Below are 26,699 nucleotides of genomic sequence, written 5' to 3' on the forward strand. Positions count from 1 at the left end.
TTTTTTTAATGTGTCTGTTTTTAATTAGCACCTTATAGGAAAAAAAACACAATATGCAAAATAGTTTTTCCCTTGCTTTCCTAAACTCCCTGGTGCCACCTGTTTGTAGCACACGGTGTACTAATGCTGGATACAGGACTCCAGCAGCCAGGGTAGGTACCATTTTAATAATTCAGACATGGTCTGCTTGTCAGAACTGTTTTCTCTCTTTTCACACCAGCACAGCAGCGCTTTCCTTATGTGACAACTGGAATGTTCCCTCCAGACTACCCTGTGCACAGTCACTCCACACCGCTTTCAGAGCCCAGGCAGGAGATCAAATGATCAAGGATGCATAAATCTTCAGCAGAAGGCAAGGCTGGTACACAGTGGAACGATGAACCACTGATCTCTGGATATCTTCCTCTCTTGTCCTGCTGTTGGCTATTTTCACAATTTCAGCAGCTTTTTGAGGCACACCAACTCTACAGTTTGCTGCATGTTCTTATTAACAAAGATTCTTGCCAGGGATCATTTCTGATTAAAGGATTAAAGCACAAGGATGAAATTGAGAGGGAATAAATTTTGATTTCCAAGTCTTTAGATGCATGAGAGATGTTTTCTCAGCCCTGGATTCAGGAAAAAATCTCTGTCTGTGTTGATATGTGTCATATTTGCTTCATACAGCTGCTGGAGAAAAGAGGCTTCACTCCCTTTGAAGTTTACCCTTCTGAGCTTAGTGCTGGTACAGTAACTGAAGTGGCAACTTTGCCCTTTGAAGATGCCTCATTTCTGTCTCAGAGTTTCTTTCCTTTTTTCCTTTGGAAGCTCATGGAGTTAAGGGAATACAGAGCCAGTGTGAACTCAATATCAGTAAGGCTCTAAAGTCTTGGTAATAAGAACACGGTAATAAGTTGAGTGAAGCAGTACCATTATCATCATCAGGTTTCATCATATCTATCTCTGATGAAAAACACTTGTTCTGGTCTCTCCATGGACTTTTGTGGTGTTGGAAGTGACTCCCTCACCATGACTACAGAGGGGTGAGTCTTGTAACTCAGCACTGCCTTTAGGCACATAAACCCAGATGAAGCAAACACTCTACAGCACCCCATCAAATTCATTCACATACTACAATTCCTCTAGCTCCTTAGAGATATGCATAACTGGAGCCAGCTCATCATATATCTTACATTTTTCATTTACTTTTTTTGTGTTCTTAATTAGCAATTAATTTTACAGCATCATTCTGAGTTCTTGATTATTCAAACTTCTTCATTTAATATACTATACACAGATTAAAAAAAATTAAAAATTCAGCCTCTCCCAGCCATTTTCATCATTAATTTAATCCATTTCTCATTTTTAATTGCTGTGTTATCTCTCTAGCTCCATTCCCACTCCAGTACGATAGAGGGGAAAAAACCCCATCCAGACCAACCTTCTGGTTTCTCCTAGCCCCTTTGGCTAACAGTAACTCATTCCAGGGTTTTAATTGCATTTTTAAATAAGGCTGCTACAGCTACTGGCTTTGAGCCTTTCATCATGCACAGTATTTTGTTAGCATGCAAAGCAGTGCACACTGTTCAACAGGGACAGCCTCTCACAGAGGCAGAGATAAAAAGTAGAGCACGTAACGCTGTCTGCTTTAAGAACCTGGGCAGGGAGTATGGAGGTGTTAGTTAATTTCTTGGCTGCCTCCCATGTTCAGGTTTGATTTAGTCACCTCATCACTGTCTCAGTTCTCTGCCTGTAAAATATCCTCTCTCTTACCAGCTAGTGGCACAACTACTCAAAAATACTTAGACTCCTTCTGCCTCGATCATCCTACCATTAGCCAGCAGGCTCTTTGGCACACGCCCTCACCCAGGTACCAGACTGCCTCAGCACCAACACTTTTGGCTTTGCAGGGTGTCAGGACGGCTGCCTTCTCTCACGTGTGCCAAATCCCTACATCAGCTATTTTCCCATATCCAAACCCCTTATCTACTGCACAGAGCCCAAGAATGAGCAGAGTGATGCCTGTGGCTGCCTGTCCCTACGTAAACCTTGCCCTTCCTCTGCATGTTTGCCCATCCTTTGTGTGACCCAGGATGGGAGTGCATGCTCTCTGCTGTGGACAGAGAGAAAATCCATCCTGTCCCTGCTGAGTGCTGCAGTTGTGCCACCTTAAGCAGAGCAGTCACACACCATTAATGCCCAGCTAGTGTAGAGGACACTCACCCGGGTGTGGGTTCAGTAATCTGCTCTAACTGCACTGTGCATGACTCATCTCTCTGACCTTGTGTTAACATAAAATCCAGACTGGTGCTAATAGGAGTTGTGTTTAAACAGTTGTAAGGGCACACCCTTGACACAGCAGTCATTAAAAACGGCATTATTTCATTTCCAAGAGTATGCAGATTTTAGCTTCCATATCCTAAGCCAAATTCTGTGTATTTACTTTTTGTATCTCTGAGTGGTTTCTGTCCTTTTCTCTAGCAACCATAGTTTTGCTTCCTACCCTAAACCCTATTAGATTGATCATAAACTCTATACAGTGCCACGGAGAATGAAGCTGTTAGTATATTTGTTTATTGGAAAACATTCTGAGAAGAAAAGACAGCATATAATGTTCAAACATAAGAATGTATCTTATTAATTATTGATATATTCTTCCAACTGTTCTGAGTGTTCATAAAATGCTCTGAGTTTCTCTGATGCAATGTGAGCTGTGAGAACAGTCACTGCTTACACAGCGACAAACCATAATCACAAAGGAACCTGAGGTGCCACAATTGCTCTGCCTCCAGATTCAGCAGATTTCACAAGGCATTAGAAAAGCGTAACTAGCAATAAGACTGCAAGGTAATTAGCTCATTGAAAGCAGGGTGGACTTCTTGTAAAACAAGCTAACATTTATTTCAGCTTCTTCAGGAAAATCTCTTCAGGCTTCCGATAACCACTGAGCCAGGAGCTGACTCAAGCACAACATTTAGGGAACTGGTATCAGATCAGCCCTGCCCATGATGAATCTCCTGGCCAGGTTCTGAGGAACTGATCAAGTTGGAGCTCACAGGTTCCCCCTGCCCAGTGAGGACAACCCCAAAAGAAATGAGAAATGGAGCAGCTGCAGAGAATAATTCTAGGAATAACTAACAGATAACTTTAAAAAAATATTATTATTTAAAAGTTAGTTTCTAGAGAGAAACTGCTGACTCTGATATGGCACCCAGAAAGGTTTATTCCTATGGATCCAGATGTCAAGAGATGTTTGTCCAACTAAGGTGTCACTTGGAGAAGCTTTTAATGTATAATTATTTACAGATCCCTGCTAGTGCTTCATTAATGTCATTAATTTATTTATGAATCCTTGAGTTTCACTATATTCACATATACCAAAATTTTTCAGCTATCTACACTTTTTCTTGATAGTCAAAACCTTGTTTTCTAAGTGTTTTTTGTTTCCTTCTCATTACTTTTTCTTTTGAAAGACAATTTTAAAAGAGATGTTTGATACAGTGATATTTACTAGAAAATTATAACCCTTGCAGACTTTTGAAGTACCCTGTGGAGTTTAAAGGAAAACTGCATCTTCTCTAGAATGTTAGAAGAAGCCTCAAGAGTATCACCAGAAGATGCTTGTAACAGTTCAGAGGTTTGATAGCAATATTCAGTAGAACCCTTTGAATGAGTTCATAGTTCTCCTGAAAATTTAATAGGCCCTCTTGAGACAATCTCAGCTCACTGTTTGTTCATGGATTTGCTGTGTGCCATTTCCTTGAAAGTTCATGGCTTGAAGGCTGAATTGTTACATGTCCAAGACCCTTCCCTTTGCCTTATTTGGGCACTATCAATGGGCCTTAGTGGGAGCATATAAGCTCAGGAAATTAGCTACTATGTCTTTGTGTTTGGGAAGACACAAATGATGTGTTTGAGAAGGCTTTCAAAGTCAAAGGAAAAGGCACTTCTCTGATTTCAGAGGGTGTTGAACTAGGCTGTTTCTAGAAGGGGAGTTTCCTTGCAATTTTTTAGCCTTTGAGTAATCTCTGTAAACCTTTCTTGGCTGCTTTGCGTGCTTTGCATTTTCTTTGTTCATCTATTTTTAAATAACCAGACAGACACACTATTATAGTTCAATTTATTCTTCAATATTGATTTTTTAGGCTGGCATGTGATTTGCTCCCATGACTGTTTGCAGTGACAGATCTTTGGAGTCAGGACTTTTTGATAAAAGAAATTGCATTGTTTCACCAGCCACATGGGTGGTAAGCAAGGAGAGCCAGGCAGGCTGGGTCCCCTGAGCTGGAAATCATGGCTCTACTTACTTACATCACAAGATTGTGGAAGTCCATGTATATGTCCTAATTAGATTTGAATTAGTCTGAACTCAACGTCGTGTGGTACTAAGGCCACCAAAATGGGAGATGTTACCTACATAATGTGAGAATTGTTCCTTTTTTTCCTTTTTATGCTGGCGTTTAAAGTTAACAGTTTAATTAGGTTGAAGTTTCAAGTACAGTTAGAATTCATGTGGGCTGAGGTGTGATTTTTACAGTTCATTTCTGGAGAACAAGGGGAACTATATCTTCTGAAAACCAGAGGTCCCAAAGGGAAAATATTTCCACTGCATTATACTTCAATTGATTTAAACACAAATCCAGCAGTGGTTGAACACCTGAGAACAAGGTGTGCCAGTAGAGGAGAGGGTCAGCTCTGCTGTTCTCAAAGATGAAGGCAACTACATCAGAATTGCAGCCCTGACAAACCATCTACACTGGCCTTGTTTACTCTGCTCAATGCTGGCTGATGATCTGGCCTTGGGCACCTTTATTCCCCATTCCCTTCCCTCCCCGTCGCTGCTCAGAGACTGATTTGGGGAACATATCTGAACTGGTCAAATGTTAGAAGTGGACTGGAAGGCAAGGAGGAAAGGATAGTGGAGGCAGCAACTACTTACACACCACCAGGAAACATGGCAGAGCTGTGAGGTGGCCAGGGGACACCACAAGCTGTTTGTGTGTCCCCCTCCTCTCTCCATCTCTCCACCCTATACATATCCTATATACTGCAGGTGTACCCAGAAGACACAAGCATAGCAATGTCTTGATAACCAGATGAACTAGCAATATGGTGCCATCAGTTTCTTTAGGAGTCACTTTTTACCCTTCAGTATAGTTTCCAGAAAACAAGTCTCAATTTGCAAACATCTACCACAAAAACCTAACCTCATAAGCGAAGGCATTATTGCAGGCAATAAAAAAACTCAACAAGAGCTGGTCAGTTAGCATTTTTTCTGCAAAAGGACAGCTATATAAATATCTTTCATACTAATAACTTTGTACTAATAACTTCTTTATTTATACAGTAAGATTGCAGAATGAGAAACAATACTACAATTGTTGAATTTCCACTGCTCTTCATGTAAATAGCACTTCATATACACAACCATCACTTGTAAAATACAAAATAGAGACATTTATACTAAAATTCTGTACTATCCTTCGATACAGATGAATAATTTTCCTCACAATCTTACAACACACAATACATAGAGAAAAGCAAATGAAAACAAATTATGCCACAGGAATGAGACTGCATCAACTATTAGATTATCTGTAACAGCTGATATAAAGACATCATCTCCTGAAAGCATGCCACAGGGTCATAATTTTCAAAAGAGGAAAGCTATACTCTGGAACTATATACTTCATAAAGACTACGGTCTGCAGAAATGTTAAAATGCACCAAAAGGAGCGACATTGAAATCTAATTATAGACAGATTTTCTAACTCAGCAGACAATAAAATTTCCTCTATATTTTAGTGAAGCTATTTTAAAAATAGCTTTCTTGATTATTCCATTTTCATAACCAGAACCATTACAATATAAAATGATGAGGTGGAAATGCAGTTTTCTGCTTTAACACAAAGCAGAAGAAATATGTCTTAGGGAGTTCATTTGGGGGGCTGGAGGAGAGATCTTTTCTTGCTGAAAAGCATCACACCATTTTTCATCAATTTAATATCTAAAAGAAGTGCCTTGGGAGCAAAGTCATGAAAGTATATTGCACAATCGTATGTAAGATGCTGTGATATATATTTTTCATAAATATTTAATGTTTTAGGATAGTTACATCCAGATTATCTTTCAGTCTGAACCTCCCAGAAGACAGGGAGAATTTATATGATCCTGTGGTAATAGCCCATTTTGTTCTCCCAAAATAATGTCTATCTATCACAGAATATGAATGGAAATGTCTAAGCAGAAAGAAGCCTGTGGCTAAAAATTTTGGAGTGTCTATCTTCAAGTTTCAGAACTGCTGTTTAGGGAATTAACCGCAAGGCTCTTGGCTTTCCTGAGCTGTTACAGGTTCTTTTGTGCAATGGTCCTTCAGGTCTGTTGTCCTCTTTGCCAGTGGAAAACCATACATGAGCCACATAAAGCCACATGAGGGAGAAGGCAGCAAACCAGGAGCTGCAGAGTCCCTGGCATATGTCCAGCATTTCCACCACAGCCTGGACACCACGGGAAGTCACTCGGGCCAGTTCTGCCTGAGGTGCTGTGCTGGAAGGTAAGGACTGCACACCAATAGGATTCTTCATCCATTGCCATTTAAACTGGAAACAACTGTTGTTCTTTAGTGGGGGCTAGGTTTGTTGAATCATTAGCAGGGGAGGGTGACAAGTAGAAAGGGCTGATGGTGACTGGCAGCAGAGCACAACTGCTGATGCCGGTCACCATCAGCCCTTTCTACTTGGATGAATTTTGGACATGGCTGCATGCATACAAGCACTCAGAAAATCCTGCAGGAATTACTGACAGGTAAAGAGTGTGGCCCAGAGAAAGAGCAAGGAAAGACCCTGCCAGGGAATGAAACTTTCTGGCAGAGGCCAGCTTGGAAATCAGACATCCCTTTCACATGCTGTCGAAAAATCTGCCTTCCCCGTGCTTTGCACATAGATTTCATTTCCAGGCAGCAGGCAACTGATTCCATCACTGCTTTCTCCTCCATGCAGGGACTTCAGTTACTGGGGATTAGAGGTTTAGGAGGCAGGCAAGTCCTTCATGGGATTGCAAGAAAGTACTGCTATCAACTGCACATGCCAACTCCTAATGATGTCAGTAGGGGCTTGCTGGCACTCCTGACTATGCTATTAAATGCCTCTCCCAATCTCATGGTGACTGGCTTTCAGAAAGTGACCTTCGGTTTCTATTACTCCATTTTTCAGATAGAAAATCAGAAAACCAGAATTTCCTCACTTGCAAGCTGTCAGGAGATTTAAAGCACTGAAACTTTCTCTCTTTTCAGTGCTCAAAATTATTAAGTTGTTCAGTAATTATAGCACAGTAATGTCATCTATTAGATAAATTTTTGTGGCTGAATGGATTTGATAACAGCATGAAGATATAAATATTCAATAATATTGGGGTTCTTTGTAACCCTGGACCAAACTGCTATGGTTTTGGATAGCAGGAATAACCATCATAATTTTCTTCATCAATATATTCCCATACAACCTTACCCATTGTGTGATCCTCGTAACTGTTTTTACTTGACAAATAGTATTTCACTTCTAGTTGCCTTAAACATTTGAGGCAACTCCACAAGATCCTTTCACTGATCTTGGCTAGGGGAGATTTGTCCTTACTGAAATTCTGACAGGAGATCATTTAGCCTCTAGCTGCTTGCTGCATATTCTCCTTGAGTTCTCATGCTTGTGTCCTCTGTGGAATGGAACTGAGAATCCTTTGAGGACAAAGGGGTCTACTCAGCACTAACCTAAATGCTTAGCATCAGTGAAACGTAATGTTGAGTATGTATCACCATGCACTATTCTCACAAAAATCTTACTGAAACATTCTTTTATTACAGTCTGATTCTTCTGGTTTTGCTCCTTGGAATGTACTATGTTTTATACTACATATTTGTAATCAAAGCTCAGATTAACTGAAGAAGAGTATACAGCCCAGAAGTTGCTTCTCTATAGACAATACTTTCCTTTTCAATTCAGTAAGAGGTTTTAGATGTACTGAATTTCATCAGCAGATTTATTTTTGTTTACCAAGAGTGTTTTGTGTTGTTGTAGGTAAATTGCACTCTATTAATAATGCTTTTTCAAAAAGAAACATTTATTGTGGTATGGTAGGCACACAGCATATGAAAGCCTTTGTATTTTACAGTCAAACTCCCCATAGTAAGAATTTAACTGCAGTGAAACAGAAGACATCAGTACAGTGTGAAAACTATTCATTTGTCCCTTTGACTGGTGATATTAACTCCAACAACCAATAATATTAGGGTTTCTCTTTCATCTTTCCTTCCCTGCACACTGCCTAGAAAAAAACTTCAATTTACTTAATGAACACAAAATAAAAGTAATTGTCATTGTGGCAATACATCCGATTACTATTAGTTATAGCTTCATAAAAATCATTGGTTTCATGTTGATGAGGTGTATGATAAGGTGATGAGGAGGTTGACTTGGAAACAGAGGATCATCCAAAGCATAAAACCTGTTAGCAAGATTGTTCCTAATACTAAGCTGTGTATCTATTGTCCCAAAATTAATTTAACACCAAGTCAGTTTCATTGGAAAACCTATGCTGATGGTCAATTCTGCAGCCTGGCTTAGGATTTGATCATTAGTTGCTTGCACTGAGGTAATGCTTAGGACTTAATTTATGAAAGGACACCTTGAAAAACATACACAATGTTAATTTTATTTCATTTTTCTGTTTATGAAAATATAGTCCAAAATTTACTTTCTGGGATGTGTAGGAGAAGAGGACTTTAACTAGGAGCAAGAAGAGGCACAGGTAGGACTAATTTAAAACAAGAAGTAGGGGGGGTAGAGACAATCACAATGCAGCAGAAAAAGAAAACCCACAGTTGGCAATGTTCGAAAGGGCTGCAAATGTTAGGTCCCAACCTAACATATTTTCAACTTTTTTGAGGATCTGTCTTAAAATCGGGTGTGAGACATCAGAAGACAAATAGTGGCACAGTGAGAAATGTGGGTTGTTTACCTTGGAAACTGGGATATTTCAGTCTTTTACTCTTTATTCCTGGCCAGGCTGAAGACATTTTGAAGGATTGCAGGCTGAATTCTGGGAAAGAGTTTCTAAGAGGAAGGAAGGAATGATCTTCTAGCATGTGTTATAATTGTTTCCTATGTATGTCTCATGAGTCAGACAGAATAGGATCAGGTCACTGACACTTGTTTTGCCATAACAACAAGAAAAACAGATTTTGGTGGTAAGGGTGATGGTGATGTGTTATTTTTAAAGTGCTTCATGCATTTTCTAAAGTACAGGGGGAAAACCTATCACATTTTTAACAGAGGTCCTTCTGGATAGACCTACATTTTAAGCCACTTCTTTAACAGCCTGTAGGCCAAATACCTTTTATATTTCTGTATCTGGTAAATGTTATAAGAGTGTACAGTGGACTCTAATGGAAGTGGATAAAACAATACTACTATTGTATTATATTTAAAATTAAGCAACCCAATAGTACAGAAGCTCATATTAAAGTTGTCCTACTTCACAGAAGTTTTTCTCTTTGTCCTGTGATGTTCTTTCTAAGCATACCTTTCCAAGGTAAATTTACCTACACTTCCAAGAGTTTAGGATTTGGCCTTGTATTGTATTTTTTGTAAACTTTTTTGGCCTGAAATTGTATTTTTTGTAAACTGTAAAATTATAATCTCACATGACTCAATATTTGCAAAGGTAGAGGGCTGAGTGACAAAACATTTCCTTTGTACTTCTGATCAGTTTGTTAGGTTGATTGAAAGTCAGTGGGTGATAAGAAGATTCAGCCTCAATTTTGATTGATGAGTCAGATGACACAGTTGAGAAAAAGTAGGACACTGTAGCTTGTGCTCCCTCTAAGTGGATAAAAATAAAGGACTAAATTTTCAAAAGATTCAGGTCACTGAAATAGGCTTTGGTGTTCATTACAGCACGTGCATGTGGCAATAGTACCCATGGGCTGTTCCAGACATTGGTTCAGCGAGGCAAATAATAGCACTTATTAAAACTTAACACTGCTGAGGCAGAAGGGTTGCCTGGAAAATGGACCTGTCTAAATAGCATGGCTAGGTGGGAGTATCCCAAATTAGACGGTTTGCCTGTGTTTCCTCATTGTTGAGTAGTAATTCCTGCTGACTTCATTGTGGTAATGTGGGCCTTCAGCTACAGGGAATAAATGCCATGGCTGAGGGCATCTGGTACAGTGTGTTGGTTTGTGCTGCACTCCCAGAGAAGAGCCATTAGGCCTCTGAGCTGTCAGGACCAACCACGGAAACACACGGATTTGCCCTGCAGAAAGAGAAGGATACCTGAAGATACAGAAGATGCAGAAGAAAGATACCTGCTTCAGTGTCCCCCTCCACCACGTGCTGGCTGTAAAGCCTGTGCCCAGGGAAGAGGTTGCTTGGGTCCTCCATCCTGCTGGGACATTTTCAGGGAAGCACTGGAACTTATGCCACCCTGCAGTAAAACATTAAGCTCCTTTAAACCGTAGGATCCAAACAGCACAGGAAACACACGAGGTCAGACACAAGTGCTGTTTTCAGGTATGCCTGAGTATCTGGGTTAGAATGTATTTTACATATTAGACACTGTAAAGAGTCTCTCACTAGGGCCTCTCGCTAGCATTGCTCTCTAGGAGCCTAGAGCCCTGAAAAGGCAAGCTGCAGCATATCCTAGCTACCAGCTATGGATGTAGCAGGAAAGAGATCCTTTCTCAAATCTTCAACCCTACTTCTTCCACAGCTGATTACTTCTTGGCAGCATCTAGGCAGCATCTGAAACTCATCCTAAGAACCTGCCCTGTATGATCCACATGCAGGCAGCTACACCCAGCACCAGACCTCCCTACTTTAGTGAAGAATCTTGGCCTGGAGATGATAGGTCTCCTATGGGCTGGAACCATTGTGTTGCAGGCATGAAGACATTCACTGCTACAAAGGATAATAGCCTCAGAAACATCTCCAGTAGCTGGAGCCCAGCTGCCTAAGGCAGAGTCAAAGAACAGTCAGTGTCCAGACCAGGCTACAGCACACTGGCCCCAGTACATCCAGTCCAAGCATGCACATATTGTTCCATCCAAACTCATAGCCCAGGGCAAGGAGGCCTCAGAGAGCAGTGCTGTGCTGTGTACACGTGCTGTGGCCCAGGAACACAGAGTCAAATGGAGCTGAAGCTGAAAGCTGTTTTGACAAGTTAATGTGACCTTTCTGTGAATGGGTGAGAGAGTGCGTGAGCTGTCAGAGAGAATGTCACCACGCTGGATCCAAGTTTTTGTCCACCACTGAAACACAAGTTCAACTCAGCCTGTTGCATAAAATTGATTTACAACAAGTACACAAATTCTACAGCGATGCAAACTGAATTAAAAGAGGTAAAAGGATGTACACTATAGCCCAACAGGACCACTAAACTAAGACTGGGACCACGCTCTAATTAACCAGAATCAGAAACCACGGAAATAGAGCCCAACTACTGTAAAAAGTAATTACAGACAGACCATTTAATGTGTAATCCATTCTAAGTCTGTATGTTTTGAAACTGGCCCAGAGAAAGCTGGTGGGCTTTGCTGACACCATCATTTCCCAGGTGCCCAAGAACTGGCACAAAACCAAAACTGGTCTCAGAACTGGTAAGATCAGGACGGAGGCTTGGACACCCACAGTTGTGTGAGCCCACTTTAGCTACTTTTATTTCCCACCATGATTGCCTTTAAGAACAGATTGCCAAGCTGGGGGAAGAAGGACAAAAAATTCTACAGAGGAGATGGAAAGAGATATAAAGCATTTTGTGACTTGAATCCTTATTTTTCAGTACAAAGTAATAAGTATATCAAGCATTTGTCTTTTCAACATCTTAAACAAGAGACTAAAAAGACCGATTCTGCTGGGTGACTGTCACAGGACTTAGGAAGGCAAGGTTACTTTATTGAAAACGCTGAATTTTATTTAATGTAATTCACTAATAAGGTCATGTTGACATCCTGAATTCTCTGAGCTAGTACATTTCTTTAGTGCTAACACAATCCTACAAATAATAGGTAATTGCCTTTCTACAAAGATAGGGCACAACTTGGAATATAATAGAAATGAGGAGTTTGAAGAAGCATGCTATATATATAATTATATAAGACCATGTATGTATATACATGGGTGTGTGTATTGATGTACATATATGCAGCCCTCATTCCCATTGGACCTATACCTCTTAGAGAAACCAGGCTGCTTTCTGGATAATGTCACTGGTAAACCTGATGGCAAATATACATGACATTACTTTTTCCATGACAAAAAATGCTTATCTTAATAAAACAGTTCTCCATCAGTTAATCTACCTGGACACCAAGATCATTGGTTAGATATGAATACTTACTGCAACTCTAAGGAAAATTATAGTTTCACTGAACAAGGATGACTCACTCAAGAAAGAAATTGTGCCTGACCATGCATATAAACTTCCTTGATTCTAAACACTACTACTTCATGATGCAAACCCTCCCCTAAATGTAGGTCCAAACTAGGCACATTGATTCCTTTGCTATCACACAGCAGTGGTCTTAACCTTTGTGGACAGTGTTGCACCATTAAGTAAACAGCATAAAATTGGGTTTTTTTGAGGAAACCACTAAATATCAAGCCTTCTCCCTTCCATCTCAAGTAGAATTTAGCCAGGCAGGATTTGTTGGAAATGACCTGAACACGGACACAGAATTTGCTGACTCTTTTTCTTCCGTAGCAATATATCTACTGTCACCAGTATGCTGCTGATAAATTTTAAAGACCTAAATACATCTCTTATTCCATCTCCATCCTCCTGCCAAATTAAGACAGGAATGCATCCCCTCTTCACAGATTACTTTTTTTCCCCTGAAAAGTCAGGCTCTGTTGCCTTAACTTTTGTAACTTTTACTTTATTTGACCCAAATCTATGATTCCATTTAGCCAAAATAGAACACCTTACCCATTGGAAACAGAACACATGGCAACCCATCTGACTACTTCTCAACTTAACTACATTTGTGTTAGTGCCTGTGAGGATGTGATTCTTATAAATTCACATCCTGCCTGCCCACAGGGCTATGACATTCAATCAGAGCCACTAGCCAACCTTGTACTAACTTCTGTAAAAGCTGGCAAATGGAATATTTAGAAAAAACTGATCAGATAAAAATTTTCTTCTATAAAAGGAAATGTATTATGTTCCAGCCTTCAGTTAACAGACAGACCAAATCATGAAGGATTCTACTTCTTATCAGTGTGATTAAAAAATATTCCAGGGGCAGAATCATTAATAGAAGTGAATTCAGAGAACCTCACATTTATGGCAATCTTTCCTCACGTATACATAATTTAGGATTGATCAGACTTCAGACTTGCCATAACCACTGAATTTATATCCATGCAAAATTTGAAGAAAGGTTCTGAAGGACAAATCAGTTCCCTGCTGCTATTCGATATTCAGCTGTCAGGGTAACACAGCTTTGATACTGCCTCACGTTTTCCCCACTTAAGTTTCTCCTGCCTCCCACACTGTCCTGGTTCATCCCACCGTTCCTCACCACCACCTCCTCTGTTCCCTGTACTGTGAGTTCCTGCTGTACGTATGCCAGAGCAGAACAGGTTTGGCAGGATAAGTATTGCCTGGTAACTAATTTTATTTACCCAGCTCCTGGGACTTAAGGTTCTACAACATAATGTGAGGAAGAGCTTTTTCTTTCAAAACTGATGGAGTTTTGTGATCTGGCTAAGAGGCTCTTTTGGGGAAAAAAAAAGGAAAATAAATAATCCTTTCAGTCAACTTGAAGTTTCTGTGCATATGAGTAATTTTCAGTTTTCTTTTTGGTGCTGAAAATATTTTATAGTCTTGACAGAAGTAACAGTGCCAAACATGGGTGTTTCCCTTTCCCCAGACTCATTCCCGCTCACTGATGAGAGCTCAGCGATTACAGCAGCAGAGCCTCCATGTCAAATCTCCTCTTTGGCCTATGCCACCCAGCACAGACCAGGCTCTGGGCACTGGAGCAGGGCTATGAGCTATTATTGCTTTTCACTGAAGCTACTATTTTTATCTATTGTCATTTTCAGTCACTGGACAAAAGACTAGAGAGCAGCGATCCCCCTCTCTGGTCGCTGTCTGCCACCAGGCTGTCCTCTTCCTCTGGCCACCATCTTTTTATCTTCTTATGCCTCAAGCCCTTCAGTTTTTCATTGGAAATATTTTGGTAATTAAAGATTATTCCAGTTAACCTCAGAGAAGAACAGACTGCCATTAACACAAAGTTTCTTTACTTCAATTTCACTTCTCCCAACAGAAAATGTCAATGATTCATACAGCTCTTACACTTCATATATACAAGAGAGGGTATTCTCAGCCTCTGGACTATGCCATAGAAGCTGCTAGCCCAGTGATGTGATAGAGGAGTTGTTCTACCTCCACAGGCAGCAGAGTTGGAGACTACTAATTTTCTCTGTGGTTTTCTAGCACTCCAGGACACAACTGTGGTTTCTGTTTCAGTTCTATGGTGGATTAGAATGTCTGCCTTCTTTTCTGCCCCTGTAGACAGGCAGCTTGTATTTGCATTTTCTGTAGCTCAGAGGAAATTTTGTGCAATGGAGAGCACCAGTACCTACCAAGAGTGGGTTTCTCCACACTGCTTGCAGCTGGACTTCTCCAACAGTAAGGAGCCCAGTCACCACAGAGCATTGCTGGTGGACAAGCAATGCTCGTGGTACACTTTATTAACTGGATTGGTTGATGATGTGGTACACTTTATTAACTGGATTCATGTTTTATTAAGAGGGATGATCACTGTAGAATGAAACTTCTGCTGGGGAAAGGCTGCCCTGTAACAGCCTGCTCCCCAATTTCAGTGACTCCCTGCTGAAGCATGTTGTGACATCCTGTTATACAGGACATAACACAGAGTTCAGTACACTGAATCCTTGGCTAGCCTAATCTTTGACTAGCAAAACATGTAAATGGATATAGCATACTATGGAATGAAGCTGGAATGCCATAACTACATTCACATGTGGTATTATCATGGTAAATACAATCGCTCAAAATCAGAAAACTGAATATGAAGACACCTTCCTATCCCAAAGAAATCTATAAATATTTGTAATGTTAGGCACTTTGAGCTAAAATATGAATATCAGTAATGGTGGCTAAAACTCAGACTGTCCAGATGTTAGCTTTGGAAGCAAGAACTGAATGCTTTGGTGACACAGCTGTGATGTTCTGCCATTGTTCCCCTCAGCCCATGCCTCTAAAAAGCTTTGGAGATAAAAATTGAGTTAGGAGAGTACTGCAGGCTCTGTTCAGCAGAGAGTCCTCCTTTTCTTTTCAGCCCAACAAACCTTCAAGTGTGAGAGGCTTCTAAAAATGGAGAGTGACTGATTCATAAAAATGGAAAACTGAAGGAGGCTGGTTCAGCTTACCCAGCCACAGTTTCCTATAACTGAAGAGAGGTGTGTTCTTAGGCAAACATTTTCTAACCTTTAAACAAATATTTGGCTTGAAGGTTGGGAAAATTCTGTTTCAGAGCAAAGACATGACCACTGCCTATCATGAATACCACACATGCGTTCTCCCAGCACATCATGGAGAGCCTGCGAGTCTCCTGCTCAGCCTGTCTCCTGTGTACCTCCCACATCCCCCCAGTGCTCTACTGACCATCCATTCAAGCAGTTGCTGTTTGCATGTAAGAGCACATTTACATTTTAATGAAACACGGGGGTGGGGGATGTGTTCAAGGCCCTGGAATGACCCAGCTGTGGCTGGCAGTGGGGAACAGACCAGTAACTAGATGAGCTGTTCTGTCAGGCCAGATTTATCCCATAGCTTCATGTAGCTGTTGTATAAAAGGAAATGTTGACATATAATTTTAAGTTTCTAGCTTGAATTTTTTTTTTTTTTTGCCTTTCATTTTTCTATTATTTTCCCTCAATAGTCCTTAAAGCTTAGAGGGGTACCTCACAGCTTAAGATAGGTTGCTGGATTTTATTTACTCTGTCCAAATTCCCTAGCCCAGCCCAAGTAAATTTCTAATTTGCAAGTTACTCCTTTGTGTCTGTATAAATTGCCATTAGCTGAGAGGTGGAAGGGCCATGGCAGAACTTTGTGACCAGGGAACACTTTCTCTCTCCTTTACTAGAAGCTGCATTTATTCACCCTATAAGACAGTTTGGGAAGCTGTAATTTTTACTGTTCCTTTTCATCTGGTGAGGAGCCTCATCTGTCAAGTTTACAGTGTGGTTGCTGGTTGGAGTTCAAGATGGATGAAGAAAGAAGCATTCACAGTGAAACTTGTGAAGAACTCTGGCTGGGGCTACAGAGGGCTGGCTGCACAGTGCATTTGTATTCACCATGGATGCTGCTCTGAGCACTAGCCAGGCACTCCACACTATTAAAAAGAAAGTGTCTCACAAGAGCAAAGACTCCTTTAGCTTGTCTGGGGAGCTGGTCACCTGGTTCAAACCGCACCCCCAAACAGGCCCCATTCTGAAGTTACAGACATGAGGGAGGACTTCAGCACCTGCCATCTGGGTTTCTCCTTGAACTCATCACATCCTGCACTGAATGAAAGTCAGCCTCCCGCTTCACACTGCGTCACCTTATTCTGCGTTGAAACGTGAACGAATGAATGAATAAGTAAATAATAACAACAAACAAACAGAGGAAGGAATCGCTGTTTTGGGGGTTTCTCACGGCAGGGGGCGGAGAGCAGCGGGGCAAGGAAATCTCCAGAGACTTTTGCGCGGAAAGGGGAATAAACGTCCGCCGCAGCGCGGGGCGGGGGGAGGCTCTCGGGTCGGCTTCTCTGAGCGCCACGGGGGGATTCCACGCGTTACTCGGAGACAAGGAACAGCAGGCAGAGAAAGTGCCGGCGTCCCAACACGAGTCAGCGGGAGCAGGATCGGCGGCAGGAGGAGGAGAAGGGGGGGAAGGCCCTTCCTCCCTCCCTCCCTGCGTCCCTCCCTCCGCCGCGGTACCTGCGCCGCGCGTCCACGTGAGCGCCACATCAGCGCCGCTCCGCGCCCTCTAAGTCAGCCAGCGGCCGCTCCGGGGGCAGCCGGCGGCCGCGCTCCACCTTGCCTTCCCTGTTTCCTTCAGCCCCCGCTCCCCTCAGCGGCCCAGCCCGGCCCGGCCCGGGGCTCAGCCGGCCCCGGCTCGGGAAGATGCTGCAGTCGCTGGCGGGCAGCTCCTGCGTGCGGCTGGTGGAGCAGCACCGCTCCGCCTGGTGCTTCGCGCTGCTGGTGCTGGGCTACCTGCTCTACCTGGTGTTCGGCGCCGTGGTCTTCTCCTCGGTGGAGCTGCCCTACGAAGACCTGCTGCGCCAGGAGCTGGGCAAGCTGAAGCAGCGCTTCCTGGAGGAGCACGCCTGCCTCTCGGAGCAGCAGCTGGAGCAGTTCCTGATGCGGGTGCTGGAGGCCAGCAACTACGGCGTCTCGGTGCTCAGCAACGCCTCGGGAAACTGGAACTGGGACTTCACCTCCTCCCTCTTCTTCGCCAGCACCGTCCTCTCCACCACGGGTAAGGCAGAGGCGGTTCGCCCGCTGCCGGAGGCCTTCCGGGGAGGCCCGGACCCCCGAGGGCCCCGCGGCGGCGGCGGGGCCGGTGTGGGGCAGCCGGGGCTGCGGGCCGGGGCCGGGGGCACGGAGCAACCGCCGGCCCGCGGGCCTGGGCGTGAGGGGGGCTCTGGAGGGAGCCTGCTTCCCAAACTCTCCCCTGCGACAGGCGTGTTTTGTTAGGGGGCATCACCCGTGACTGACCCCCCGTGAATTTGGCGCCAAGAGCCAGACTCCCGATTCCCCCACCTTGAAATCGTTGGCGGATTCGAAAAGCCGGCGAGATGCCCGGCTCTTCCTTTGAACTTTTAAATGCTTCTAGAGGTGACTCCTTTGCGTTCTCCTTTGGTTTTGGTTTTTTTTTATTTTTCATTCTGATTCTTTCCCGGTGGGGGATACACACACACACACACACACACACACACACACACACACACACACACACACGGATGGACGGGGATGGACTGCTAACCCAGTTATAACGAAGTTAAATTTCATTTTCATGTTTTATTGTCAATTTCCATTTAATACTTGCATATGAGTGACTGAAAGATAATGCTTCCTTTCTTTCAGATAGCAGTTTGCATTGGTGTTTTGAAAAACTCGAGGAAACGTTCCTCTGACCATAGCTTTTAGGAGCAGTTATTTTCACAGTAGTTACATTTCACATACCATCATAGTGGACAGCCTTCTAAAGGATGAGTGCAGGCATTTGTGCTGGGAAGCTGTGATCTGGTGATTTGAATGCAGGTCACTGACACTAATAATAAGGGCTTGTCAAATAAGAAAAGTTTTAAAAAAATCACCCCAAAATTTGTCCAACGAGAGAGAGCTTTGTGTCTTGGCAGAACATTGATATTGATATAAAAGATGCACTGTTTCTTTATTTTTTTTTACCGCCTTGCCCCCAAGTTAGCACTCCTTCTATTATGGGAAATTTAATCAGCTGATGCTAATAATGACATTTAATAATTTGTTACTGTTCATATGTTAGTTCTTCCTGACTGATGTCAAACAGGCAGTGCTTCTCCTATAAATAGTTGCCATTGAGTATACAGATTAGGGTTATAAGGAAGTTGTGTTTTTAAAAAGTAAAACAGGGTTATGAGTGTCCCCACAACACCTCCCCTGCCCACTTCTTAATTACTAGAGTTTGTAAGAAGAGAGAAAGTGACCCACTTAAAGCAGTTAAATGCTTTCAGTGAATAAATCTCTAAGCATTAATCAACATATAGAATACTGCTGATGAAAAAAGCATAGAACTGTGATAGTACTTCAGCATCCAGATTTTTTCTTTCTTTCAGTAAAGGTATAAAGCACTTAAAACTTAAGGAGCTGAATTGACCTGTTTTTTTTATTTCTAATCAGTTATACTGTTAGGTACTATAAAATCTAAGTTATTTTTTCCAAGAGCTATTTTTATATTGAAATTAGTTTTTCTGTAGTGTAGTAACTCCCATTAAAATAATAATAATAAAGGAATTTAAAAAGGTCCTTTTTTTTTTTTTTTTTTAAATGACTCAGGCAAAAAATGTTCACCATTGGGACAGTGGGGCTGGGTCTGAGTTGGTAACACCTTGACACTTCCTGCTGATGCACAGCACAGGATGTTTGGTTTCAGTAGTACAGCTCAGGCTGTATCTTTCCCACTGCATGTGTGCTGAAGGGCAAGGCATAAGCTGGCCCTGCATGTTTAGCTGGCTTGATCATAGAGGCCTTGCCAGGGAAGAAGACTCAAGGTACCGTTGTCCAAATGGAAAACTTTTTAGAAAATGCCACTTAGATGGCATGTGTGCAGAGCTCTGACATTCGTTAGGTGAGTTTCATTATTTCTGTGAGTTTCATAAACTGCGGTCATCCAGTCATCACTGATGTGGTAGACTAGGCATCAAGTGGTGGTACTTCCTTCTGTGTCTGATAGTCCTTTGACTTGGGACCTTTTTAACCAAATCCATCTGTTTCTTGTTTTATGTGGTGGCCTTCAGCTGCACGTAATCTCTATTTAATATAAATTAGAGTTTGTACAAGTAGACAAGTATAAATCTAGACCAATACAGTACCTCCAATGCTTGTTCAAATTCGCCCCAGAGCACAGGTATTTCTGGTGAGGTGCATTTTTTTCCCCTCAGTTGACTCTACACTTGTGCAAGAAATCTTTCAAGTCTCTTGAAATGGTCATTAAAAGGGATGACAAGCAGAAGAACCTGCCTGGCCACCTCAAACAGTTATTCAGAGGTGCTTGAACATTCAAAATATGCTCTATTGTTATAAAGTGTACACCTGAAATGCCCTCCCTTTGCCAAGTACAGTAAGGGCAAAAGCAGAAAAGAGAACCCTGCTACTGGTGGTGCTAGCTGAGGGTTGTTTCTGTGTGTAATTGAAATTACAGGGAGCAGCTGGATGCTCCTTATGTTCAGCTGACTGAATTTGTCTCTCATATGTAAATAAATGCACACCTACCCCTTGTACAGGGGACACGGCTTCTTTCATAGCCTTTCAGTTTTCTATATAAAGCCCGTGGGGAAATGTTTAAATTTGGCAGCCCTGACTTTTCTTCTAGTTCCCTCCCGTCCTTATTATAGTCTTTGGCTTCTTACTCATCAGAGAAAAACCATGAAGAAAATGATAAAGCCAGTTATGAATTTAACAAAAAATCTTAAAGGAGATTGCAGAATCAGGCAAATTGCTACTTGAAAGCAATTAATATTGCTGTGCACATGGGCTGTCACAGGACTGTCACAAGCTGCCTGAAGGACGGGCAAGCAAAGGGCAGTGAAATGGACTGGTGGTGAGGCTTCAGCAGATTGTAGCAGTGACAGGTAGCAAGTTTCTCTTCTGACTTTATTCCTCTCTATGCAACTTAAGCAGTTGTGCAGAATGCCATATGAGCAATGTGTAAGGTGAAGCACTTTGGTCATTAATAATTGACAACCTAAACACTAAGAATATACAGTTGTGTGCATTTAAGTAAGCTGGCTTGGAAATTCCCTGTAATTAATACCTGACACACATCTGTGGTCTGCTTCTTTCAGTGCTAGATGCCATCAAATAATTATGCTGAAGCAGTTCTTTCTGGTTGGCTTTGTTGTGGTGCCATCTGTACAAAAGTCTTTTATTTCTAACAATAAAAATGAAGTAATTTTTTGCACTCACCCTTGCAGGGGGTGTTTTCACTCGTCTTGGTGTGCTGTCAGTGTCTAACATCTTATCCCATATTGGTACAATATGGGAATACTGCATTACACGAGTTGTAAACAGAATGAAGCAACCAAAGAAATTGATACTGGTTGTGTCGAGAGATATGAAAAGTACACCGACTTCTGCTTGTTGAAGGAAAATAGGTAGGGAGGGAAAGGAGCTGCCAGTTTAGGAACTTGGGGCCTGTAGTTTTATGTTTGTTTCTGGAAAGAGTCTTCTTAGTGCAAGGATATTCCATGGCATTTTATACAAACAGGCTGTAAGACTTATTCTGACTGTCCAGCTTTGACTATTTTTGCCTTCATCTATAAGCCGTGCCACCTACAAGCATGGCTAGAAATTTCAAATAACATTTAGACACCAGAGGGATCCTGAGGAACAGCTGCTTTGTATCCTCCTCTACTTTGGTAGTGTTGGCGAGATAACCATTAGAAGGAAGTGAGGATAGCCTTGCCCTGATTTAGGGATTTGCAGAGGAAAGGTGAGAAGTTGCCTCTTCTATGATGGCAATGCATGTTTTAAATTTTTTTGATTGAGGTAAGCTGGCCTCTCATTTGAACCACAGGAGTTAAGGCAATAAGAGGGGGGAGGATTGTCCGTATTCAGCCGCTTCCTGTAACATGGTTTTGTGCAAAGTGGTTTGTGAAAGCAGCATTGTCTCCAGAATTCAGCCTGTACCAATCTCATTGTTGGTGCTGAGGATGGGTGTACTGTCCTGCATTCAGAAACTGTCACCCAAGATCCACAATGGACTGAGTTTGGGTTTCTGCTTGCTGTATTTTGAATGGAGTAAGGAACAGTAGTAATTCAGTAGTTGCAGAAAAATGCTGACAGAGGCTCTACTTTGAAAGTGCTTGGTTGAAGGGCTAGTAAAGATACAATATGGCTTTCAGGGAAAGTTTTGATTCAGGTTATTTAACTGCCAAGCTGCATGAGGAGTTGATGCATCTATAATTTGATTTATAAGGGTGTTCTCTGTTAGATCTGACTCTCATAAGCATTGCTACTGATAACTTGCAAGAGAAACTAAACTATGCCTTTATTTATGACAAGTAGCAGGCTGTGAGGTTGTGATGTACTGCAAAAGAAAGTGCATTCTGTATGAAGAGACCAGGGAAAGAGAAGCCTGGCAGGCTGCATCATTTTCTCCATGTTCTTCTCACAAGTGCTTGATTTTCTTGCCTTTCTTCTCCCTCAGGGGAACAAGCCCCACATCCAGTCCATATTTAGTGTGCATTACAGATCTGAACAAATCCATAGAAGATGAGCGAGTGCAATGAAAGCATCACAATTGAACATTACAAAGACATCATAAGATTTGTAGGCTCTTACAGTAGAGCCCTCAGGTGGAAGAAACTACTGGGATCTCTCAAGCATGTATAGAAAGATGTGAATATAACTTAAGGTAATAAATAATAAATAATAAATAAGAGGACAGTTTACAGAGGCTTTAGGGAAAACAAGGGTTTTTGTCCCATTCTTGAGTTCAGTGTAAAACGCATATGTTATTTTTGCTGTTATTTTTGCTGCCACATATTTTTGTCAGAATATGTGGGCTATGTCCCTGGTGATGTTTGTATTATCTCATTAATACACACGGAATAAATGTGTTTCATAATTCATACCAAATGTCTGTCTAGAGACCTGGCATAAGATTCTCTGTTGCCTCTTATCTGAAAATATACAAACTTGGTGATGGATTAAACTCAGATCTGGCTCACTGGTAGTCACCCCTGACTCCAGCAGAACACTGAAGCTTCATTGTGCTGCTGCGCTGACTGCAGCACTCATAGATTATTTAAATTGTTGTGATGAATTGCAGCTATTCACCAGGGTGAGGATGCCAAACTTTGGGAACTTTGTTTTTCTTTTAAGAGTTGTTTGTTACTTGGAAATAACATCTACAGGAAAAGGTAATTTGCTATGGATGATCTCGGAAGCAAAGGGAGGTTGTGCTGTGCTCTGCAACAGAGTGGTTTTTATACAGGAGACATTCTAAGAGCAAAGGAAATCATGAGGTAGGTTGAGAAAGATGCCAGAGGAAAAGGATTACTTTCAATAAGCTGACTGTTTGGATCTGAAGCCAAGTAGTTGAAGCCTACATGGTTTTCTGGGGCAGGGTAATTGCAGTTACTGGCCCCAAGGCTGTTGGCCTCCAGATCAATAGACTGTCCTGGAACCAGGCATCCTACCTCTTACGTTAAGTGGTATAAACACAAAGTCAAAGAGTCATTCTGTCTGCCTGTGTGTCTGCTTTCTTCTCAAGGGAAGTTCCTTCATTCTATACCCGTGGAGCCGTTCCAGATTTGCTGCTGTCACATTTTAGTCTGGCCCCAGGGTCAAGATGTCTCCTGGGATGTGGGAGATTTTACTTGAGTTTGGCTTAATGTTATTCTCAGGATTGAACTAGGGTTTTGAACTAGGGTTTTCTAGAGCTCCTTAGGAAGAGGAGACAAAAAGACCACCATCTAGGGAAGTTGTGAAAGAAGTTGAGTATGTATGGACTAATACTGAGAAACTAGCTTGAATGATTCTGGTATCTCTGCCTTACAACACAAAATCATGGGAATGTTCAATGAAATAGTAAAAAGGAAAAATAACATCACATTTGCAACCAGAAAAGAAGGGACTTGACCAGTTAAAAAACCTGACCAAACTGAAAAAAAACCCCCGACAACGCAAAACCAAGCAAACCTGCCAAAATACACAAAATAAAAATGTGTGGTGTGAATATCTCCAAACCCCCTGTATTTTGTCAAAATCCATGTTAATAAACATTTCTGAGAAAGGTAGTAGGTTCTGGACTTCGGGACAGAAGGCATTCAGTTACCAGAGATGAGTAACAGAGATGAGCTACAGCCAGCAGATTGGTCACATTATCTCTTGTATGCCCAGGACAAAGGTCTTGTTTTCTTCTACTGCAGTAATCTGTAGCAGGGAGGAAATCTGGGTCTCTCCCTGTCTTGTGTTCCAGGCAGGGTGGTAGTTCCTGGTTTCTCATGGGACTACAGCAATTAGCTAAGCCAAAAATCCTGCTTGTGCTTGCTGAAACAAAGGGTGTCAAGAGTCACTCTAAACCAATATTTGGCCTTCTTTACAGGCCAGTGAGTAAGAAAAACCATCTCCTGACAGAAACCAGGGAAGCCATGGATTACCAAGACTGCATTATTGTGTTACCAGTGCTGCTGGCTGCTGATGGACGGAATGTCTTTCTTACAAACTCTGTCCTCACTCCTGTATCCTCCATTTCCTCTTGCCTTGCTAAATTGCCAATGATGAAGCGCCCCACCAGCAGCTCTCAGCTGGTGAAGGACTGCAACTGCTGTCTCTGTAGTCCTTCTGTATTTGACCTTGGGTCATTTCTCCTGTGCTGAAACACAAACAGTTGAAAGCAAGAGAGTAATCTCCTGCAAAATTGCCTTTCATTAAACATTTTCTATGTTTCAGCCCTTTTGTAAAGCTGGAATTTGTACTATTATTCTACTGCCATCTCCAAATCAAGTCCTAAGTTAAAAGTCATATATACTTTCAGAGCAGGATTTCTAAAACTTAACAACCAAATCCTGCAGTTCCTGGCCATTACTAGGATTTTCACTTTTATCTGAATATAATTGTTTAAAGGTCTTTTAAACCAGTTGTTTCTCCTGTTTTCATTTATTTGTTGGTTGTTTTGGTTCTTTCCTTGTTTCACTTTGGCCCACTGCATCATCATTTTAATAATCTGTGGGGTTTTTAAAATAGAGTAACATCGTATCTGTGGACTAATGTCTATTTTAGTCACTGCTCCAGGTTAATTATAAAGTAGGTTACAAGCTACTAAACCATATGAAGACCAGAATATTTCTTGGCCTGTGAAGAAGTAGAATTTTAGCATTTTGAGGAAAAATTAGGATTCCTGTGAGAGTTTTGATGCCTTCAGGATTCAAGAAAAGTAATAAAAAGTTTCTTGGGAATTGGCTACCTAAATACCTACTGCTACTCTGGGTGTGACCTCAGCTGCTTGAGAGTTAGGATATTTGTACAAAATTCAACTGATGACCTATAGTAGTTACTGATGGTGACCCAGAAGGTCTAGGAGAAGTGTACCAGTCATTTTTTTCATGGAAGAGCCCTGCCTAAACCTTAAACAGATTGTTTCTAATGAGGTCAAAACAGCAATGTGGTTCTGGTTAAGAGCAGGACTGAGAGGAATCAATGGAGCAAAGCTTTTCAAGTGGCTGTGCTTCACAGAAGTATCCAAGTGCCTCTTGGAAGAACATATGGATTTCCTTTCCTTTGGAAAGGAAAGGATACACATTCATCTCTGAAAACAGAATGTGCCAGCATCTTTGTAGGAAAAGCACATATGAATCCGAGTGGTACACCAGCTGTCACCAGACTCCAAACATTTACTAACTGATGCTTCCTAAGTATTACCATGGTCTGTACTCTGATTCTGTGCCAGTCACTCCAGCAGGTTTGGAAGTTATCACATCATCTTTGAGGAACCAGGGAAGTGCCAGTTGCAGGTTGGGCTGGGAAACAGGTTTTGCCAGCAGAACAAGCTGGCCCAGTAATCTTCCAAGTATCCTTTGCTTGTGTGTGAGAAACTGAGTCTGTGCCCTCTGACAAAGTTGCATACTATTTAGTGCTAGAAACTTTACAGCAGAATTCCATCTTTCTCCTGCAAATTGTGAGTCCAGACTGTTATGATAGCAGCAAGTGGAGGCTTTCTGCCTCTAACCACAAATTGAAAACTTCTGGCGTGACCAGAATCTCTGTATAGAATGTTTTCAAGCGTAATTTAATATCATTGCAAATGCAGCTTTGGAGAGCATTGGTACTACGAGAATGGGGTTTTGTCATATATTTTGTTCCTCATGCATTTCATGTCTGACACACCGAGTATTTTTTCTGGATATGCTTAAAATAACTCAAAATTAAATGAAATGGCTGAAATGAATTTCATTTTCCTTGTAGTATGAGTACCTCCTTCTGTGTCTTTCAGTTATTTAAGCACTGTTTAAATTGACTCAGCTGAATAACCTTAAATTCTTTAATAGTAGCTTCTTCACAGAAGGTTTCTAAGACTAGACATATAATTGATTGCAGGTAAAAGAGAGACCAACCAGAATTAGATATTGAAATGATAAGGTTAAGACACATCATTGCTCATGGTTGTCTTTTTTTTTTTATTCCAATAAGCAGAATAAGAGATGAATTTAGTTATAGAGGCCCCCTGTTCAAGGCCAGGTTTGGATGGGGCCCTGAGCAACCTGCTCTAGTGAAAGGTATCCTGCCCATGGTGGGGGGGGTTGGAGCAAGATGATCTTTAAGGTCCCTTCCAAGCCAAACCATTCTATGATTCTATGAAATGCATACAAAAACTATAATTATTTCTCAGCATTAAGAGGCAAAAGTAATCCTTCAGAAAATCTCAAATGATGCAGCACTGGCTGGAATGGGACTTAGGTATGATTTTATTTTAAAGTCTGTATTGAATTTTCTCTTATGTTACACTTGGTCTTCTACTTTCTTTGATATTTTAAAAATACGTGGCACACTATGAACACCTATTTTGCTCAGTTGAGTGATTGGCGGCCTCAGACATTGCAACATGCAGTACTAATGCCAAAGTCCAGAAGCAAGTTAGGGTAGGTATCCTCTTTTGTTTACAATATAGTTTGAAAAGGAGGTGTTACTTCAAAGTCACCAAGTGCAAACACAAGGCAAAAATCTGATTTCACCTCTTCCCTGATAGGCTGAGACTGTACTGTATATGGCTTTAAAATCGAAAAAACCTCATGTTCAGAAAGTAGCAACATATCCGGAGATCTGCTAGAACTTAAATAGTTTGGATGTTTAACTCTTGGGGACTTCATTATAGAAGTCCATACATCTCCCTCCACAGAAAGGGGAAAAGAGCCTTAAAAATTGATCATTGTATTTAATATGGGA

General features: G+C 41.7%; 1 protein-coding gene and 1 long non-coding RNA gene across 7 annotated transcripts in view; one reads left to right on the plus strand and one right to left on the minus strand.

Moving 5' to 3' along the window:
• The window catches only part of LOC132324953 (uncharacterized), an 87,882-nt gene extending 71,027 nt beyond the window's left edge, over positions 1-16,855 (minus strand). For 4 of the 6 annotated variants that reach the window (XR_009485793.1, XR_009485791.1, XR_009485794.1 and 1 more), the window contains exons 1-2: positions 16,705-16,855; positions 16,512-16,615 (exon numbers count right to left, since the gene is read on the minus strand). This is a non-coding gene — a long non-coding RNA (uncharacterized LOC132324953). The other 2 variants (XR_009485795.1, XR_009485792.1) reach the window with 2 other exon arrangements.
• Positions 16,856-17,028: 173 nt separating this feature from the next.
• KCNK1 (potassium two pore domain channel subfamily K member 1) overlaps positions 17,029-26,699 on the plus strand; it is a 32,031-nt gene continuing 22,360 nt past the window's right edge. Inside the window, exon 1 of the mRNA XM_059841617.1 lies at positions 17,029-17,529. Within this exon, the coding sequence (XP_059697600.1) occupies positions 17,175-17,529 (355 nt within the window). The 5' untranslated portion in view covers positions 17,029-17,174. The remainder of the gene's footprint in view (positions 17,530-26,699) is intronic.

The sequence above is a fragment of the Haemorhous mexicanus genome, chromosome 3 (genome assembly GCF_027477595.1).
Source record: "Haemorhous mexicanus isolate bHaeMex1 chromosome 3, bHaeMex1.pri, whole genome shotgun sequence".
Classification (NCBI taxonomy): Eukaryota; Metazoa; Chordata; class Aves; order Passeriformes; family Fringillidae; genus Haemorhous; species Haemorhous mexicanus.